Source organism: Mustelus asterias, chromosome 6 (genome assembly GCF_964213995.1).
Source record: "Mustelus asterias chromosome 6, sMusAst1.hap1.1, whole genome shotgun sequence".
Classification (NCBI taxonomy): Eukaryota; Metazoa; Chordata; class Chondrichthyes; order Carcharhiniformes; family Triakidae; genus Mustelus; species Mustelus asterias.
In genome coordinates, this window is record NC_135806.1 from 35,395,798 (window position 1) to 35,416,471 (window position 20,674).

The 20,674-nt window shown below is 44.7% G+C and overlaps 1 protein-coding gene across 1 annotated transcript in view; it reads left to right on the forward strand.

Moving 5' to 3' along the window:
- The first annotated feature begins 413 nt into the window (after positions 1-413).
- Positions 414-20,674, forward strand: part of LOC144494648 (A disintegrin and metalloproteinase with thrombospondin motifs 3-like) — a 500,070-nt gene continuing 479,809 nt past the window's right edge. Inside the window, exons 1-3 of the mRNA XM_078213852.1 lie at positions 414-520; positions 4,039-4,135; positions 6,770-6,802. Coding sequence (XP_078069978.1) covers positions 414-520; positions 4,039-4,135; positions 6,770-6,802 — 237 coding nt within the window. The remainder of the gene's footprint in view (positions 521-4,038; positions 4,136-6,769; positions 6,803-20,674) is intronic.

Consider the following 20,674-nt stretch of genomic DNA (forward strand, 5'->3'; position numbering starts at 1 on the left):
CCCATTCTGAATCCCGTCACATTTGTTGCACTTGCAATGTGAAGCCATCCCCAGACACCCAAAGGGCCTCCACCACCGAACCCTCCCCCCCGCCACTGCACGCCTCCAACCCTGGTGGCATCCCCCAATCAATACCCCATCAGTCATGACTTTAGCAGGTAGCCCTTGTCCCCCACGAGCCATCCCTGCAGCTAGGCTGGTCTTCAGAGAGTCCAAGAATGTCCAAACTCCTCAAGACGGAGCTATCATGGACGCTCCCTGGGTGCTCACACCTGCATAATTATCATTCTGTGGTCGCAGACTATCTGCACATTTAGTGATTGGAAGCCCTTCCTGTTGATAAGTGGTTGTCCCTCACCTTGCAGGACTGCAGGGCGATGTCCGTCCCATCCACAACCTCTTGCACATGGGGCATGCCAGCGACGGCAGCAAAGCCTGCAGCCCGGGCCTCCTGCAGCCCGGGCCTCCTGCTGTGCCTGGCCAGCATCAAAGTTGATGTACTGGCTTGCCCGGGCCATCTGTAACCTGGTGGATAAACCTGTGCACAGATGCCTGTGATATGCCACAGATCATAGAGTCATAAGACCATATAGCGCAGAAGAAGCCATTCAGCCCATCGGGTCTGCACTGACACATTAGAAACACCTGAATTTACATCTAATCCCATCTGCCAGCACTTGGCCCACAGCCCTGAATGTTATGATGTGCCAAATGGTCATCCAGATACTTCATAGAGGAGGAGGCAATCCACCTCTACCACCCTCCCAGGCAGTGCATTCCAAACCGTCACCATCCTCCAGCTAAAACGTTTTTCCTGACATCCCCCCTAAATCTCCTGCCTCTCACCTTGAACCTATGTCCCTTTGTGACTGACCCTTCAACGAAGGGAACAGCTGCTCCTTATCCACTCAGTCTATGTCTCGCATAATTGTGTACACCTCAATCAGGTCACCCCTCAGTCTTCTCTGATCCAACAAAAATAACCCAAGCTTATGCAACCTCTCTTTATAACTTAAATGTTAAGTAACTTAAACCCCCGTCCCAGGCAGCATTCGGCGTGAAAACTCACCTGAAAAACAGATCATGAATTATCCCGTTTTCACGTGAGCAGGATACTTAGAAAAAAAATCTTGTAAAATTCCGTTCCCCCCTTTCATAAAGAAGGAAAGGAGAGGGTGCAGAGTGTAGTGTTAGCTTAATAGTAGAGAAAGATCAACAAACAACAAAGAACAAAGAACGATACAGCACAGGAACAGGCCCTTCGGCCCTCCAAGCCCGCGCCGCTCCCTGGTCCAAACTAGACCATTCTTTTGTATCCCTCCATTCCCACTCCGTTCATGTGGCTATCTAGATAGGTCTTAAACGTTCCCAGTGTGCCCGCCTCCACCACCTTGCCTGGCAGTGCATTCCAGGCCCCCACCACCCTCTGTGTAAAATATGTCCTTCTGATATCCGTGTTAAACCTCCCCCGCCTCACCTTGAACCTATGACCTCTCGTGAATGTCACCACCGACCTGGGAAAAAGCTTCCCACCGTTCACCCTATCTATGCCTTTCATAATTTTATACACCTCTATTAGGTCTCCCCTCATCCTCCGTCTTTCCGGTGAGAACAACCCCAGTTTACCCAATCTCTCCTCATAACTAAGCCCCTCCATACCAGGCAACATCCTGGTAAACCTCCTCTGCACTCTCTCTAAAGCCTCCACGTCCTTCTGGTAGTGTGGCGACCAGAACTGGACGCAGTATTCCAAATGCGGCTGAACCAACGTTCTATACATCTGCAACATCAGACCCCAACTTTTATACTCTATGCCCCGTCCTATAAAGGCAAGCATGCCATATGCCTTCTTCACCACCTTCTCCACCTGTGACGTTACCTTCAAGGATCTGTGGACTTGCACACCCAGGTCCCTCTGCATATCTACACCCTTTATGGTTCTGCCATTTATCGTATAGCTCCTCCCTACATTAGCTCTACCAAAATGCATCACTTCGCATTTATCAGGATTGAACTCCATCTGCCATTTCTTTGCCCAAATTTCCAGCCTATCTATATCCTTCTGGAGCCTCTGACAATGTTCCTCACTATCTGCAATTTCGTGTCGTCTGCAAACTTACTGATCACCCCAGTTACACCTTCTTCCAGATCGTTTATATAAATCACAAACAGCAGAGGTCCCAATACAGAGCCCTTCGGAACACCACTAGTCACAGGCCTCCATCCGGAAAAAGACCCTTCCACTACCACCCTCTGTCTTCTGTGACCAAGCCAGTTCTCCACCCATCTAGCCACCTCCCCCTTTATCCCATGAAATCCAACCTTTTGTACCAACCTACCATGAGGTACTTTGTCAAACGCTTTACTAAACGTAATATAAGTTAGGTCCATTCAAAGTTCTGATGGCAGCAGGGAAGAAGCTGTTCTCGAGTTGGTTGGTACGTGACCTTAGACTTTTGTATCTTTTTCCGGATGGAAGTAGGTGGAAAAGAGTATGTCCAGGGTGTGTGGGGTCCTTGATTACGCTGGCTGCTTTTCCGAGGCAGAGGGATGTGTAGACAGAGTCAATGAATGGGAGGCTGGTTTGCGTGATGGACTGGGCTTTGTTCACAATCCTTTGTGTAGTTTCTTGCGGCCAGGGAGATGGTGTGGAGATGCTGTGGACCTGTTGAGGTGATAGGTGAACTGTAGTGGATCCAGGCAATCTTGGAGGCCGGGACTGATCCGTACCATGACAAACCTTTCAAAGCACTTCATAATGATTGATGTCGGAGTCACCGGGCGGTAGTCATTAAGTCACGCAGGCTGGCTTTTTGTTGGTACATGGATGATGATTGTCTTCTTGAAGGAGGTAAGGACCTCAGATTGGTGCAACATACTTTGAAACCAAAAGATCCAGCTAGAACCAATGATGATACCATGGAGCTATGAGGAAGGATTCATGTTCTTGAATGTAAATTAAAACATGATGAAAGTCACTCGTTCATGAGAATAAATTGAAAAAACGTGCTTCATGGGAAGGTGAAAATCAAAACTTACTTTTTGAAAATTCCTGAGTTGACTAGAAATGAGTAATGAGATTTTTTTTTCTAATCACCAAAATAACCTTAATGTCATATAGCAGCTAAGGAGGATTCTATTTGGCAAAAAAATTAAATATTGGAACAGAAAGAGACAGTGTTAAACTTGCAGTGCTGGAAAAGAACACTGAAAGTTTAAATCAAGAAAATAAACTTACAGATAAATGTAATCCTACATTTAAACAGGAGGAGGACTTTCTTGATATACTTGGACACTCAAAAAAACTGCAGAGATAGAAGGGACTGGAAATCAGGGTGGTTCAAAGACAGCATAATCTTGCTGCCAAAATTATTCTGACAAAGTTAAGCAGACCAAACCAAGGACAATGTTCTAACCCAGGACATGGAAATGTTGTAAAAGAAAATATGCAAAATAAGAAGGGAAATTTGTCATGACAGTGTATCCATCAGTAGTAAAGTGGACACTTGTTTGCAAGTGTGTTGAACAAACTGAACTTTAAATTCTAACTGTCACATGAGATTGGATATAACAGGTTAAACACTATCATGATGCCAAGATAGACTGCTTAATGGTAAAATGTGGTAACAGTGAAGAGAATATTACCTGAACTCTGTGTAGTGAATTAGTTGCTAAGGTGTTTACAATGTTATATATTGACAGTGTTGTAGAAAAATTCTTACTGTGGGGGAGCTATAAGTGTGGGATTTTATAAGATGGTTATGTTTTAAACGATGTTTGAATTCAAGATAAAATGGAGCATGTGATCTCTGACTAGTTCTGTCTGGCAACAAGCCGTTATGATCTGCTTGCCATGAGGGACTAGGTTAAGTCCACTGAAATTCAAGTGCCAGCTTTCACATCTGAACACAAAAGAAAGATAGGTTGTTCTTGCTGCTTGTGGAATTACTGACTCAGAGTCCCTGGTCAAAGACAGAGTCCCGGAAAAAATACTATTGTGGCCAACAGGAGAAAAGGCTGTTCTCTGTTAACCACCAGGCAGAAGTGGATGGAAGCATATTCCCCGGTTGAGGAGATGGAACCAGTGGACACTGGAAGATTCACCCAGGTGTGGCTGGGAGAACGAATCACTGGGGTAGGCCTTGCTGCTGGAAGTTACTTTGGGATTCTCAGAAAACTAAAGGAAATTTTAATGACCAATTCTGGACATTGTGACTCAATGAAATGGGAAGTCTGTTGGAATCTGAGTAACTTTGGACTGACTCCTTTAAAGATTGCAATTCTGTGGAGAATGCAGTGCAATATGCAAACACAGCATGTTTCCAGTTGTCGTAGGAAGTTAAGTGGGACATCTTTTTTGTACTTCACTGCATTAGTTGCCCACTAAGTGATATTTAGTCAATGTTAATTTTAATTTGTTTGTGACAGTAAAAATCTTGAAACCTGAAACCTTATGTGATCCTTTGAGTAGTTCACTGGGAATTTAAATCTGTTTTTTAAAATATTTTTGATCTCAACACTAAACATAACACAACCAACATCAATAAAACAGATAGACTGGTCACTTACCACATTGCTGCTTGTGTGACCTTGCTATGTGTAAATTGGTTACTGTGCCTCTACATTACAACAGTGACTACACTTCAAAAGTAATTCATTGTTGCAAATTGCTTTGAAATGCTTTGAGATCATGAGGAGTGCAATGTTCATAGAGTTACATAACATGTACAGTGCAGAAATAGGGCATTTGGATTGTTTATGTTCCATATGGGCTTCTTTCTATCCATCTTCATTTAACTATATCAACATTTTCTCCTATTACTTTTCACCCAAATTTGCTTTTCTAGCTTCCCCTTGAATGCATCTATCCCGTGGAAGCAAGTTCCACATCCTAAACATCCTCTGTGTAAAATTGTTTCTCTTTAATTCCTTACTAAGTATTTGTCTGTTGAATGACACAATGCAAGTTGTTGGCTCTTTTTAATAGTTACCGTTTCTAATGTTAGAAATATAGAAACATAGAAAAACTACAGCACAAACAGGCCCTTCGGCCCACAAGTTGTGCCGAACACATCCCTACCTTCTAGACCTACCTATAACCCTCCATCCTATTAAGCTCCATGTACTCATCCAGGAGTCTCTTAAAAGACCCTATTGAGTTCGCCTCCACCACCACTGACGGCAGCCGATTCCACTCGCCCACCACCCTCTGTGATGAAAAACTTACCCCTAACATCTCCCCTGTACCTACCCCGCAGCACCCTAAACCTGTGTCCTCTCGTAGCAGACATTTCCACCCTGGGAAAAAGCCTCTGAGAGTCCACCCGATCTATGCCTCTCAACATCTTATACACCTCTATTAGGTCTCCTCTCATCCTTTGTCTCTCCAAGGAGAAAAGACCGAGCTCCCTCAGCCTATCCTCATAAGGCATGCTACTCAATCCAGGCAACATCCTTGTAAATCTCCTCTGCACCCTTTCAATCTTTCCCACATCCTTCCTATAGTGAGGTGACCAGAACTGAGCACAGTACTCCAAGTGGGGTCTGACGGTGTTATTGATGTTAATTGTATACTTAAAATGTACTAAAGAGAAGGTGAGGGAAAACATTACAGAAGTTTTGGCTGTTGTGTGAAATCAAGCATTACAGGTAGCACCTGTTGACAGGGTCAGAGCTTTCACATGCTCAGTGATATCTCAACAGCGCTTCGGGAGCACAGATGTGCCAACTGTGTCAAAGTTGTGTCACACCATCTCTACCAGTAGTACATTTGTATGAAACCAACTCCAGCAGTACAACAATGTCACACCACCTCCACTAGTGCAATGCTGCTGCCCTATCTTCAGCAGTACAGTTAAATACATGCTCTTTTTTTTCCCCCTCGGAAAGGTAGACCAGTTCTTTTACTGTCTTTCCCCTGGGCCTGCACTGAGCCCCATCAACTTCCCAGCACTGTCACTCCATCCTCTCTCCCAGACAATTGCACAGCTATTAACGTCTTGTACTCAATCCTTTTATTTAAACAGTCAACATGGTTAAGCACATAAAAGTTTTGCACTGAAGTCCTGCTCCATCGCTATCATGGTGGAGGTCTGAGATCTCAGACCTGCAGTTCACTAAAAGAAAAGGACTTTATCTTGCTGACTCATTGCATATTTCCAACATTTTCTAGTTTTATCTTTGATTTCTGGCATTTTGTTCTTTGTGTTTATATGTTTTCAGCCTCTCTGATACAGAGTAAAATATTGAGTGCAGGCAATGCAATATCTGCAAGAATTCTGAACAATTAAAAATAGGAAACAAAAATTAGCATGATTTTAATGAAGCCCAGATTTATTTGATAATATTTAATCAAATCCCAATCTGCTTTACAACAGGAGCTAAAGACCCCAGGAAGCTATCCATAAATTGTAAGTCGGATTAGATACAGTTTCATTACTAGTTTCAACAAGGATTTCCATAAAACTGATTCACATTTTCTCCACTCCAGATGCACTAGTGATTATTTGATTAAAAATTCTTTGCAGGTCAGATTTCTCTCTCTCCTCATTTGTATCTGCATTGCACTCACCCACTCAAAAACTTTCAGACAAACCTTGTTGCCTACTGCTCATTAATTCAATTCCTTTGTGCAACATGCGAATGCTTGTGCTCCTTGTTAGTATAGTGCCTTGCTGCTGAGCTGGGCGCTTCTGTGTGTTTTGAACCTAACTCCACTGTTCTCCCCCATTTCTGAACTTTTCTCTGTTTTTTGTCCCTATTTCATCAGTCTTTTGGCAGAGAACCCCAAAAGAAATTCCAGGTACTTAATTGCCAGATTCCATTCAAAGTAAAAGAGAAGGTCCTCCTTGGTGCACTGGCCATTATTTATCCCTTGACCAATACCTGAAACAGATGATCTGGTCATTTATTTAATTGCTGTTTGTGGGAAAATTGGACATCACGTTTCCCTGTATTACAATAGTGAACATTGGTTGTGAAGTGCTTTGGTAATGTATTTCTTTTTCTCTCTCATTTACTCTCTTCTTTCCTCTTTCTATCTTTCTTTCCTCCCACACTCCTCCCTTCTTCCAATACCAGTAGGTTGAGACTGGCAGGATCTGACCCAGCAGGCAGACTATTACTAAGTATTGTCTGGATTTACTCACAATATCTTTCAAAAATCACATCAACAAAATTCATGTCCAAATTAAACTGAGACCAGCAGCACAAGGCTCAAGTTTAGGGCACTTCAGCAGTATGGGTACAACTTCAAAAGCACATGGAGGAGAGTTATAGGTCATGCTACCAACAAACTAATTCCAGCGCAGCTGTAGTTGATTTCAATGGGGAAAAAAGCAGCCTAATGATTGTTCAGGGTGGATCCCCTCAGTATCATTGGCCAGAATTTTTCAGCCCTGTCCCACCCAGGGATCTTCCGGTCCCATCAAAAGCCAATAGGCAATGGAAAGTCCTGACCATTGTCTTTAGGCTCAACAGCAGCACTGGGCTTATTTCAATCTAGCAACTTGACCTAAGCAGTACCTAGAGGAAAGTGTGAGAGGAGGACACTGGGACAGACAGCAGCACCTAGAGGTGAGTGCGAGAGGAGGACACCGGGACAGACAGCAGCACCTAGAGGTGAGTGCGAGAGGAGGACACCGGGACAGACAGCAGCACCTAGAGGTGAGTGCGAGAGGAGGACACCGGGACAGACAGCAGCACCTAGAGGTGAGTGCGAGAGGAGGACACTGGGACAGACAGCAGCACCTAGAGGTGAGTGCGAGAGGAGGACACCGGGACAGACAGCAGCACCTAGAGGTGAGTGCGAGAGGACACCGGGACAGACAGCAGCACCTAGAGGTGAGTGCGAGAGGAGGACACTGGGACAGACAGCAGCACCTAGAGGTGAGTGCGAGAGGAGGACACCGGGACAGACGGCAGCACCTAGACCTGAAGTAGAGGTACAAAGGAGAGAGCTGATTGTCTGGAGATTGAAAACAGTGCGAGACTGCGAGGGGAAATCTCAGTGCTAGCTTGGAGTTTGAAGCTTCTGATTGGGTGAGTACGGTCAGGTAAGTATTTACTACTGTCATTGCTTATACTTTATAAGGTCTTTATTTTGTGGATTAAAGTTTTAAGGGCTATATTCTGTAGTAAAGAGGATCAGGGCCTTAGACTAATTTCGTATTAATTCGTTTCAAGTATCCTCCAAATGTTTAATTTAAAGGGGTAAGTAATGGCAGAAGATCTCAAAGCTGTGGTTTTCTCCTGTTGCTCTATGTGGGACACTGGGAACCTATCCAATGCCTGGGGCCAGCATGTGTGTAGGCAATGTCACCAGCTGCAGTTGCTGAAAGCCTGGGTATCAGAGCTTGAGCAGTGGCAGGGGACACTGTGGACCATCTGTGAGGGGGAGAGTATCATGGATTGCATGTATAGAGATGTGGCCACATCATAGGCTAAGATTCCATAGGCAAGAAGGGAATAGAAACATAGAAGATAGAAGCAGAAGGAGGCCATTTGGCCCTTCGAGCCTGCTCCGCCATTCATTAAGATCATAGCTGATCATCCAACTCAATAGTCTAATCCTGCTTTTTCCACATAATCTTTGATCCCATTTGCCCCAAGTGCTATATCCAGCCGCCTCTTGAATGCATTCAATGTTTTGGCATCAACTACTTCCTGTGGTAATGAATTCCACTGGCTCTCCACTCTTTGGTTGAAGAAATGTCTCCTCACCTCCGTCCTAAATGGTCTACCCTGAATCCTCAGACTGTGAGCCCGGATTCTGGACTCCCCCACCACCGGGAACATCCTTCCTGCATCTATCCTGTCTCGACCTGTTAGAATTTTATAAGTCTCTATGAGATCCCCCCTCATTCATCTGAACTCCAGCAAAAACAATCGTAACTTAGTCAATTTCTCCTCATACATCAGTCCCGCCATCCCCGGAATCAGCCTGGTGACCACCAGGCAGAGCAAGAGGACTGACTAGGCAGGCAGTGCAGGAAGCACCTGTGGCCATTCCCCTGCAAAACAGATATACAGCTTTGGATACTGTTGTGGTGAATGGCCTCTCAGGGGAAAGCACAAACAGACAAATTCATCGCACTATGGTTGGCTCTGCCGCATCGGAGAGGAGTAAAATGTTGCGAATTCAATTGTTATAGGGGATTCAATTGCAAGGTGAATCATAGAATCAACTGTGCCGAAGGAGGCCATTTGGCCCATCGAGTCTGCATCAACAACAATCTCACCCAGGTCCTGTCCCCGTAACCCCACATATTTACCCTCCGACTCCCCTGACATTAAGGGCAATTTATTGTGGCCAGTCAACCTAACCCGCACATCTTTGGACTTCAGGAGAAAACCGGAGCACTTGGAAGAAACCCATGCAGACATGGGGAGAACATGCAAACTCCACGCAGACAGTGACCCAAGGCCGGACTTGAAAATGGGTCCCTGGCACTGTGAGGCAGTAGTACTAACCACTGTGCCCCATCGAATCGGTACGAATTTCTGTGGCCACAAATGAGACTCCAGGATGGTATATTGCCTCCCTGATGCTAGGGTCAAGGGTATGTCAGAGCAGCTACAGGACATTCAGGAAAGGGAGGGGAGCAGCCAGTGGTCATGGTACATATTGGTCCAAACAACATAGGTTAAAAACAAAAGGATGAGATCCTAAAAGCAGAATATCGGGAATTAGGAAGTAAGTTGTAAAGTAGGAACTCAAAGGTTAGTGATCTCAGAATTACAACCAGTGCCATGTGCTAGTCAGAGCAGGAATAGCAGGATATATCAGATGAATATGTGGCTGAAAAGATGGTGCAAGGGGGATGGTTTCAGATTCCTGGGACTGATTCTGGGAAAGGTGGAACCAGTACAAACTGGACGGGTGGTATTAGGGCAGACCGGGTCTGATGTCCTCGGATAGGTATTTTCTAGAGTGGTTGGGGAGGGTTTAAACTGGAATAGCAGGGAGATGGGAACCTATGCAAGGAGTCAGAGAAGGGGAAACAAGAATAAGAACAAAAGACAGAAAGGGGAAGAAAAGAGATAGGCATTGGGCCAGAAACAAACAAGGCCACAGTGATGGGAATGGGACATAGAATGTTAAAAAGACAAGTTTTCTGCCTTAATGCGCAGAGCATTCACAATAAAGTGGGTGAAGTGATTATACAGATAGATGTAAATGGATGTTATAACCAGGATAATGGAGACATGGCTGCATGATGACTAGGGATGGGAACTGAACATCCAGGGGTATTCAGTATTTAGGAAGGACAAGCAAAAAGGAAAAGGCAGTGGGGTTGCATTGTTGATTAAGGAGGAAATTAACGGAATAGTGATGAAGGATATTAGCTCTGACAATGTGCAATCTGTATTGGTAAAGCTGAGAAACATCAAGAGGCAAAAAACCTTATTGGGAGTTGTATATACACCCCCCATTGTGGTGGTGATGTTGGAGATGGCATTAAACAGGAAATTAGAGATGTATGAATAAAGGAATAATCTGTAATTAAAGGTGACTTTAATCTGCATATAGATTGGGCAAATCAAATTAGTAACAATACCGTAGAGAGGAATACCTGGAGTGGATATGGGATGGTTCTCTGGACCAATGCATTAAGGAACCAACTAAAGAACAGACCATCCAGGGCTGGACATTTTATACTGGGAAAGGAATAATTGGCAATCTAGTTGTATGAGGCCCCTTGGGGATGAGCAAACATAATATGATAGAATTCTTCGTCAAGATGGTGAGTGATGTAGTTCATTATGAGACTAGGCTCCTGAATTCAAATAAAGGAAACTACAATGGTATGAGGCACGAGTTGGCTATGATGAATTGGGGAACATTATTTAAAGGGATGATGGTGGATAGGCAATGACAAAAATTCAGTGAGCATATGGGTGAACTCTCACAATTATTCATTCCGTCTAGTACAAAAATAAAATGGGAAAGATGGCCAAACCATGGCTTTCAAGGGAGAGATAGTATTAGATCTAAGGAGAAGGCAGACAAATTGGCCAGAAAAAGCAGCAGACCTGAGGTTTGGGAGCAGTTTAGAATTCAGCAAAGGAGGACAAAGGGAATGATTAAGAAGGGGAAAAGTATATTTTGAGAGTAAGCCTACAGGGAACATAAAAACTGTTTGTAAAACTTTTATAGGTATGTGAGGAGAAAGAAATTGGTGAAGACAAATGCACATCCATTGTTGGGTCCATTGTTGTTTGTCATCTATATCAATGATCTGGATGATAATGTGGTAAATTGGATCAGCAAGTTTGCCGATGATACAAAGATTGGAGGTGTAGTGGACAGTGAGGAAGGTTTTCAAAGCTTGCAGAGGGATTTGGACCAACTAGAAAAATGGGCTGAAAAATGGCAAATGGAATTTAATGCAGACAAGTGTGAGATATTGCACTTTGGAAGGACAAACCAAAGAAGAACGTACAGGGTAAATGGTAGGACTCTGAAGAGTGCAGTTGAACAGAGGGATCTGGGAATACAGGTACAGAATTCCCTAAAAGTGACGTCACAGGTGGATAGGGTCGTAAAGAGTACCTTTGGTACATTGGCCTTTATAAATCGGAGTATCGAGTATAAAAGTTGGAGTGTTATGGTAAGGTTATATAAGGCATTGGTGAGGCCGAGTTTGGAGTATTGTGTACAGTTTTGGTCACCTAGTTACAGGAAGGATGTAAATAAGGTTGAAAGAGTGCAGAGAAGGTTCACAAGGATGTTGCCGGGACTTGAGAAGCTGAGTTACAGAGAGAGATTGAATAGGTTGGGACTTTATTCCCTGGCGCGTAGAAGATTGAGGGGAGATTTGATAGAGGTGTATAAGATTTTGATGGGTATAGATAGAGTGAATGCAAGCAGGCTTTTTCCGCTGAAGCTAGGGGAGAAAAAGACCAGAGGGCATGGGTTAAGGGTGAAAGAAGAAAAGTTTAAAGGGAATATTAGGGGGGGCTTCTTCATGCAGAGAGTGGTGGGAGTGTGGAATGAGCTGCCAGATAAAGTGGTAAATGCGGGGTCACTTTTAACATTTAAGAAAAACTTGGACGGGTTCATGGATGAGAGGAGTGTGGAGGGATATGGTCCAAGTGCAGGTCAGTGGGACTAGGCATAAAATGGTTCGGCACAGACAAGAAGGGCCAAAAGGCCTGTTTCTGAGCTGTAATTTTCTGTGGTTCTATGGTACAGTCAACAATAGGGGAATTTATAGGGGAACAAAGAAATGGCTGACCAACATACTTTGGCTGTGTCTTCACAAAGAAGAACACAGATAATGTCCCAGAAATGTTGGGGAACTCAGGGTTTAGTGAGGGGCGGGGAGAAACTGAAGGAAATCAGGATTAGTAGGAAATTGTGTTGGGAAAATTGATGGGATTGAAAGCCAATAAATCCCTGGGACCTGATGATCAACATGTCAGAATACTTAAGGAAGTGGTGCTAGAAATAGTGGATGCATTGGTGGTCATTTCCAGGATTCTATAGACTCTGGAACAGTTCTACAGATTGGACGACAGCTATTGTAACTCCACTATTTAATAAAGGGAGATAAAGAGAAAACAGGGAATTATAGACCAATCAGCCTGACATTGGTAGTAGGGAAAATGCTAGAATTCATTATACAAGATTTAATAGCAGAGCACTTGGAAAATAGTGGCAGGTTTAGACAGAGTCAGCATGGATTTACAAATGGGAAATCATGCGTGACAAATCTACTGGAATTCTTCGAGGATTTAACTAGTAGAATTGATATGGGGAAGCCAGTGGATGTGATTTATTTGGATTTTCAGAAGGCTTTCAACAAAGCCCCACATAAGAGATTAGCACATGGGATTAGGGGTAGTGTATTAAGATAGATAGAAAGCTGGTTGGCAGATAGGAAACAAATAAACAAGTCTTTTTCCAAATGGCTGGCAGTGATTAGTGGGGTATCGCAGGGATCAGTGCAAGCACCCCAGCAATTCACAGTGCACATCAATGACTGAGATGTGAGAACAAGATGTAATCGCCAAAATTTTACCATCCCGCCATGGGAATCTGAGCAGGCAATAACGTTCCCCAATTCATCATAGCCAAGGAAAGCTCCTTTGACATCGGGTGAGATTTTACGGTTTTGGGATGAGCAAGGCTGTAAAATCCTGCCCAAAATCTCCAAATTTGCAGATGATGCAAAATTGGATTGGAGGGTGAGCTCAGAGTAGGATTCAGAGTTGCTTCAGTCTGATTTGGACAAGTTGAATGAGTGAGCAAATGCATGACCTTCACCCCATTTCCATGTATTTTATTTAATTTCTTTCTTTATCCCATTCATCTATTTTTATCACTTTTTATACTTCTTCTATTTTCCCACTTCTCCAAATTCACTCTCCAATTTGTCTCGCATCGCCCCCCACCCCCCGTGCTCTAATATCTCTCACACACACGCTGAAACTCTCACACACACAATCCTCTGAATCTGGTTTTCTCCCTTCCCAAAACTAATTAAGAGTGAAGAGACATTGATTCCGACTGTGTACGTACATTTACCAGCCTCAAAGCACCCGTGGGACAGATTAGTATTTCTTACCGGCCACTCACATACTTTTAAAGGTGGGTGGCGCTCTATTTACTCGACATGACTTTGAACAGTGTTTCTCTTTCCATCTCATAACACAAATCCCAAAGCCAAAAACGGGGTCTAGTTATTTGGCAGTGCACCCGGCACGTTTGATCCCAACTTCCTGAGAAACAATATGGGGAAATCGGAAATGTTTTGAATTTTAAAAGTTTTCAAATAGTGATTTTATTAAGTTTAAACAAACCAATTGCAGCGGTGGAAGAGAGCAAGCTGTAATTTTGAATGGGTGCCATCAAGATCTAGGTACACAACATTTATTATCGCTGATAATCTGTCTATTATTGGCACACATCAAAGGGGTTCCATAGCCTGAGCATACGTTCTCTTTGCCAGCCTTCATTAAGTGGGCAGAAGGAGCTGAAACAATTTTTAAAAACGTTGATGGGGGCAGCTCCGAACGCCAATCACTCCAAATTTACCAAAATGGGGAAATACAGCAGGGGACAAGAGTCCTTGGTTGTAATAATCTCAATTTTGGTCCACTCGTACAGTAGTGCAGTTTCCTTCGCTGAACAGTGCCTTGATTCAGTGAATCTGATTTGGATTTAATTCGGTGCCTAATTGACACTGTTCGGACAAAGGCAATGGTTATGCCGGAAGCTAAAGAACACTTGTCAATTTGGATAATCGCACTTGACCTGGGTTGACCACCCAATGTTTCTGATGGCACAGATTAATAATGTTGCCCAGTGTGATTGTTCAAAACTATACTACACCCATAGATTGCTCAAATCTCGAATTCAAAATTGGACAAAATAACCTTACTGATTTTTAAACAGACACTATTCCTTTGATATAGTCATGATGTGGAGATGCCGGCGTTGGACTGGGGTAAGCACAGTAAGTCTCACAACACCAGGTTAAAGTCCAACAGGTTTATTTGGTAGCAAATACCATAAGCTTTCGGAGCGATGCCCCTTCGTCGGACTACTCCATCTGACGAAGGGGCATCGCTCTGAAAGCTTATGGTATTTGCTACCAAATAAACCTGTTGGACTTTAACCTGGTGTTGTGAGACTTCTTACTGTCCTTTGATATAGCACAGAACATAGAAAACATAGAAAACCACAGCACAAAACAGGCCCTTCGGCCCCACAAGTTGTGCCGAACATATCCCTACCATTTAGGCCTACCTATAACCCTCCATCCTATTAAGTCCCATGTACTCATCCAGGAATCTCTTAAAAGACCCTACTGAGTTTGCCTCCACCACCACTGACGGCAGCCGATTCCACTCGCCCACCACCCTCTGTGTGAAAGACTTCCCCCTAACATTTCCCCTGTACCTACCGCCCAGCACCTTAAACCTGTGTCCTCTCAGAGCAGCCATTTCCACCCTGAGAGTCCACCCGATCTATGCCTCTCAACATCTTATATACCTCTATTAGGTCTCCTCTCATCCTACGTCTCTCCAAGGAGAAAAGACCGAGCTCCCTCAGCCTATCCTCATAAGGCATGCCACTCAATCCAGGCAACATCCTTGTAAATCGTCTCTGCACCCTTTCAATCTTTTCCACATCCTTCCTGTAATGAGGCGACCAGAACTGAGCACAGTACTCCAAGTGGGGTCTGACGAGGGTCTTATATAGCTGCATCATTATCCCCGGACTCCGAAACTCAATCCCTCGATTGATAAAGGCCAACACACCATATGCCTTCTTAACCACCTCCTCCACCTGCGGGGACGATCTTAGAGTCCTATGGACCCGGACCCCAAGGTCCTTCTGATCCTCTACAGTACTAAGAGTCTTTCCCTTTATGTTGTACTCCTTCATCCCATTTGACCTGCCAAAATGGACCACTACGCATTTATCTGGGTTGAAGTCCATCTGCCACTTGTCCGCCCAGTCTTGCATCCTATCTATGTCCCTCTGTAACTTCTGACATCCCTCCAGACTATCCACAACCCCACCAACCTTCGTGTCGTTGGCAAACTTACCAACCCATCCCTCCACTTCCTCATCCAGGTCATTTATGAAAATGACAAACAGCAAAGGTCCCAGAACAGATCCCTGGGGCACACCACTGGTGACCGACCTCCATTTAGAAAAAGACCCATCTATACCCACTCTCTACCTCCTTTGGGCAAGCCAGTTCTGGATCCACAGGGCAGCGGCACCTTGGATCCCATGCCCTCTCAGTTTTTCTAGAAGCCTTGCATGGGGGACCTTATCAAACACCTTGCTAAAATCTATATAAACCACACCTACCGCTTTCCCTTCGTCAATGTGTTTAGTCACATTTTCGAAGAACTTCACCAGGCTCGTAAGGCACGACCTGCCTTTGACAAAGCCATGCTGAGTATTCTTGAGCATACTAAACCTCTCTAAATGCTCATAAATCTTGTCCCTCAGGATCTTCTCCATCAGCTTACCAACCACTGAGGTTAGACTCACTGGTTGGTAATTTCCTGGGCTATCCCTATTCCCCTTCTTGAAAATAGGAACCACATCCGCAATCTTCCAATCCTCCGGCACCTCTCCCGTCTCCATTGACGACGCAAAGATCATCGCCAGAGGCTCTGCAATCTCTTCCCTCGTCTCCCACAGTAACCTGGGGTACATCCCATCTGGACCCGGCGAATTATCTATCTTGATGCCATTCAAAGATTCCAGCACATCCTCTTTGTTAAAGTCCACATACTCAATCTTTTCAGTCCACAGCAAGCGCCGCACTATATCCACCCAGGTCCTTCTCCTCTGTGAAAACCGAGGCAAAATACTCATTAAGCACCTCTGCCATTTCTACTGGTTCCGTACTGATTTTCCTGCCTTCACCTTTTATAGGCCCTATTCCTTCACGTCTCATCCTTTTACTCTTCACATATTTATAGAACGCCTTAGGGTTTTCCTTAATTCTACTTGCCAAGGCCTTCTCGTGACCCCTTCTGGCTCTCCTAATTTCCTTCTTTAGTCCCTTCCTACAAGCCGCATACTCATCTAGATCCCTATCTTCGCCAAGCTCTCTGAACCTTTTGTACACTTTCCTTTTCTTCTCGACTAGGTCCCGCACAGCTTTCGTGCACCACGGTTCCTTTGACCTACCAACTCTTCCCTGTCTGCTCGGAACATTGTCCTGTAGAACCCTAGACAGACATTCCTTGAAAAACTGCCACCTCTCTTCAGTAGATTTCCCCGAGAATACCTCCTTCCAATTTACCCCTCTAATTTGCTGCCTTATGTCTTCATAGTTCCCCTTACTCCATATAAACGCTTTCCTAGCTTGCCTGATCCTCTCTTTTTCCAATGCAAGCATAAAGGAGAGAGAGTTATGATTGTTATCCCCAAGATGCTTTCCCACTGAGAGATCTGACACCTGGGAGGGTGAGGGCAGGAATGGAGTGAGGTGGAGGATGAATGTGTGGCTGAGGGACTGGTGCAGGGGACAGGGATTCAGGTTCCTGGACCATTGGGACCTCTTTAGGGGCAGGTGTGACCTGTGCACAAAAAACGGGTGGCACTTGAATCCCAGGGGGACCAATATCCTGGCGGGAAGGTTGGCTAAGGCTACTGGGGAGAGTTTAAACTAGATAGGTTGGGGGGAGGGGATGAGACGAGGTGACTGGGAGTGAGGAAGTTAGCTCGCAAACAGAGAAGGGTCATAGACGGTGCAAGAGGGAGGATGGACAGGGGATAGAGAAGGGGAGAGCTCAGACCAAAGGATTGAGATGTGTTTACTTTAACGCCAGGAGTATAGTGAATAAAGGGGATGAGCTCAGAGCGTGGATCGATGCCTGGAAGTGTGATGTGGTGGCCATTACGGAGACTTGGATGTCTCAGGGACAGGACTGGATACTACAGGTGCCGGGATTCAGATGTTTCAGGAAGGACAGGGAGGGAGGCAAGAGAGGTGGTGGAGTGGCACTGCTGATCAGGGATAGTGTCACAGCTGTAGAGAACGTGTATGCTGTGGAGGGATTGTCTACAGAGTCTCTGTGGGTGGAAGTTCGGAGTGGGAAGGGGTCGATCACTTTGCTGGGAGTTTTCTATAGGCCGCCCAATGGTGACAGGGAGGTGGAAGAGCAGATAGGGAAACAGATCCTGGAGAGTTGCAATAATAGCAGAGTTGTTGTGATGGGAGACTTTAATTTCCCAAACATAGATTGGAATATCCCTAAGGTAAGGGGATTGGATGGGGAGGAGTTCATTAGGTGTGTTCAGAAGGGTTTCCTGACACAGCATGTGGACAAGCCTACAACAGGAGAGGCTGGACTTGATCTGATACTGACCAATGAACCTGGACAGAATAGTTAACCTTATTTCTGACAGATCACTGCACAAAATACTACAATTTAACAGTAAACTGTCGATGAACGAAATGGTCCAGACACTGGACAAATTTATGTAATTTTTTTCACACCAACCAGAATTACAACCAAATTAAGGTATAAAGAACAGCTAAGGCTGGATCCGAGCAATACCGCCCAAATTGTATTGGAAATCAGAGGACTGGAGACTTCGCAACAGCAACACAACATTAAATGAGCCAACACTTTCTCTGCTCAAATGTAATTTAGATGATGAGAGCTCAGGTTGGAAGTACGATCCGCAATCTTCAAAACAACTTTGAGAATAGACACACACGTAGACAACACAAAACCACTTCTTTGGGGCTTTTAACCACGTTTCTATCAAGATAGAACTCCAAATGCCATTTAATCTCATACATTTAACAGACACAAAATGGATTCAGTACCTCCATCCTCATTTCGATCTCTTCAACCAACATCCCGTGGTCTTCTATCTTTAAGAGCCCATGTGGCAGGCTCGTTACCCGGGTGATGCTGAGAGCCTGCAAGGGGCCGTGCGGGACATGCTGTGCTCATTCTTCTGCTGCGACTTCTCAGTCCTGAGGTTTTATTCGGCGGAATTTCATAATTTTGTCTTTTTTTAAAACACAAAGCCAGATCTAAACGATTGCTTTAGATGTGAATATAAATGACACAACTGTTATTTAATATCGCCGTGGAAAAAATCTTACCCTGAACAAAATCATCTCAACGACTTTGGATCAGTTTTTTCCCGCTCTAAGGAGACTTGACCAATCAGAGCACGACATTGCTCTGCATCGTCCGCTGATCGGCAAGCTATCAGGGCCTGATTGGAGCCCCCAGGTAACGGCCAGTGCCCACCCGAGTTGGTGGGGCCCCTTTGTAAGTCCTCTTAGAAACATAGAAAAACTACAGCACAATACAGGCCCTTCAGCCCACAAAGTTGTGCCAAACATGTCCCTACCTTAGCGATTACTAGGCTTCCCTATAAGCCTCTATCTTACTAAATTCCAGGTACTTATCTAAAAGTCTCTTAAAAGACCCTATCGAATCCGCCTCCACCACTGTTGCTGGCAGCCCATTCCACGCACCCGCCACCCTCTGAGTGAAAAACTTACCCCTGACATCTCCTCTGTACCTACTCCCCAGCACCTTAAACCTGTGTCCTCTTGTGGCAACCATTTCAGCCCTAGGAAAAAGCCTCTGACTGTCCACTCGATCAATACCTCTCAACATCTTATACACCTCTATCAGGTCACCCCTCATCCTTCGTCTCTCCAAGGAGAAAAGGCCGAGCTCACTCAACCTATCCTCATAAGGCATGCCCCCCAACCCAGGCAATATCCTTGTACATCTCCTCTGCACCCTTTCTATGGCTTCCACATCCTTCCTGTAATGAGGCGACCAGAACTGAGCACAGTACTCCAAGTGGGGTCTGACCAGGGTCCTATATAGCTGCAACATTATCTCACGACTCCTAAACTCAATTCCTCGATTGATGAAGGCCAATACACCATACGCCTTCTTAACCACAGCCTCAACCTGCACAGCTGTTTTGAGCGTCCTGTGAACACGGACCCCAAGATCCTTCTGATCTTCCACACTGCCAAGAGTCCTACCATTAATATTATATTCCGCCATCCTATTTGACCTGCCAAAATGAACCACCTCACACTTATCTGGGTTAAACTCCATCTGCCACTTCTCCGCCCAGTCTTGCATCCTATCAATGTCTCGCTGCAACTTCTGACATCCCTCCACATTATCCACAACACCTCCAACCTTTGTGTCATCAGCAAACTTACAACCCATCCCTCCACTTCCTCATCCAGGTAATTTATAAAAATCACTAAGAGTAAGGGTCCCAGAACAGATCCCTGGGGCACTCCACTGGTGACCAACCTCCATGCAGAATATGACCCATCTATAACCACTCTTTGCCTTCTGTGGGCAAGCCAGTTCTGGATCCACAAAGCAATGTCCCCTTGGATCCCATGCCCCCTCACTTTCTCAATAAGCCTTGCATGGGGCATCTTATCAAATGCCTTGCTGAAGTCCATATATACTACATCTACTGTTCTTCCTTCATCAATGTGTTGAGTCACATCGTCAAAAAATTCAACCAGGCTTGTAAGGCAAGATCTGCCTTTAACAAAGCTATGCTGACTACTCTTAATCATATTATACCTCTCCAAATGTTCATAAATCCTGCCTCTCAGGATCTTCTCCATCAACTTACCAACCACTGAGGTTAGACTCACTGGTCTATAATTTCCAGGGCTATCTTTACTCCCTTTCTTGAATAAAGGAACAACATCCACAATCCTCCAATCCTCCGGAACCTCTCTGCCTCCATTGATGATGCAAAGATCATCGCCAGAGGCTCAGCAATCTCCTCTCTCAGTAGCCTGGGGTACATCTCATCCGGTCCCGGCAACTTATCTAACTTGATGCTTTTCAAAAGCTCCAACACATCCTCTTTCTTAATATCTACATGCTCAAGCTTTTCAGTCCGCTGCAAGTCTGCACTACAACCACCAGGATCCTTTTCCATAGTGAATACTGAAGTAAAGTATTCATTAAGTACCTCTGCTATTTCTTCCGGTTCCATACAAACTTTCCCACAAAGTTTCCAAACAAACTTTCCTCTTCTGTTCAAAAAAGTGGTTTGGCATATTCAGAAGCCAGGAGAGGCACAATTTAAATGCAAGCCTTTTTTCTTTGCATTTCAAATGTTCTCTGAACACCATTAAAAGGAAAATTGGAACTTTGAAATTGTCAG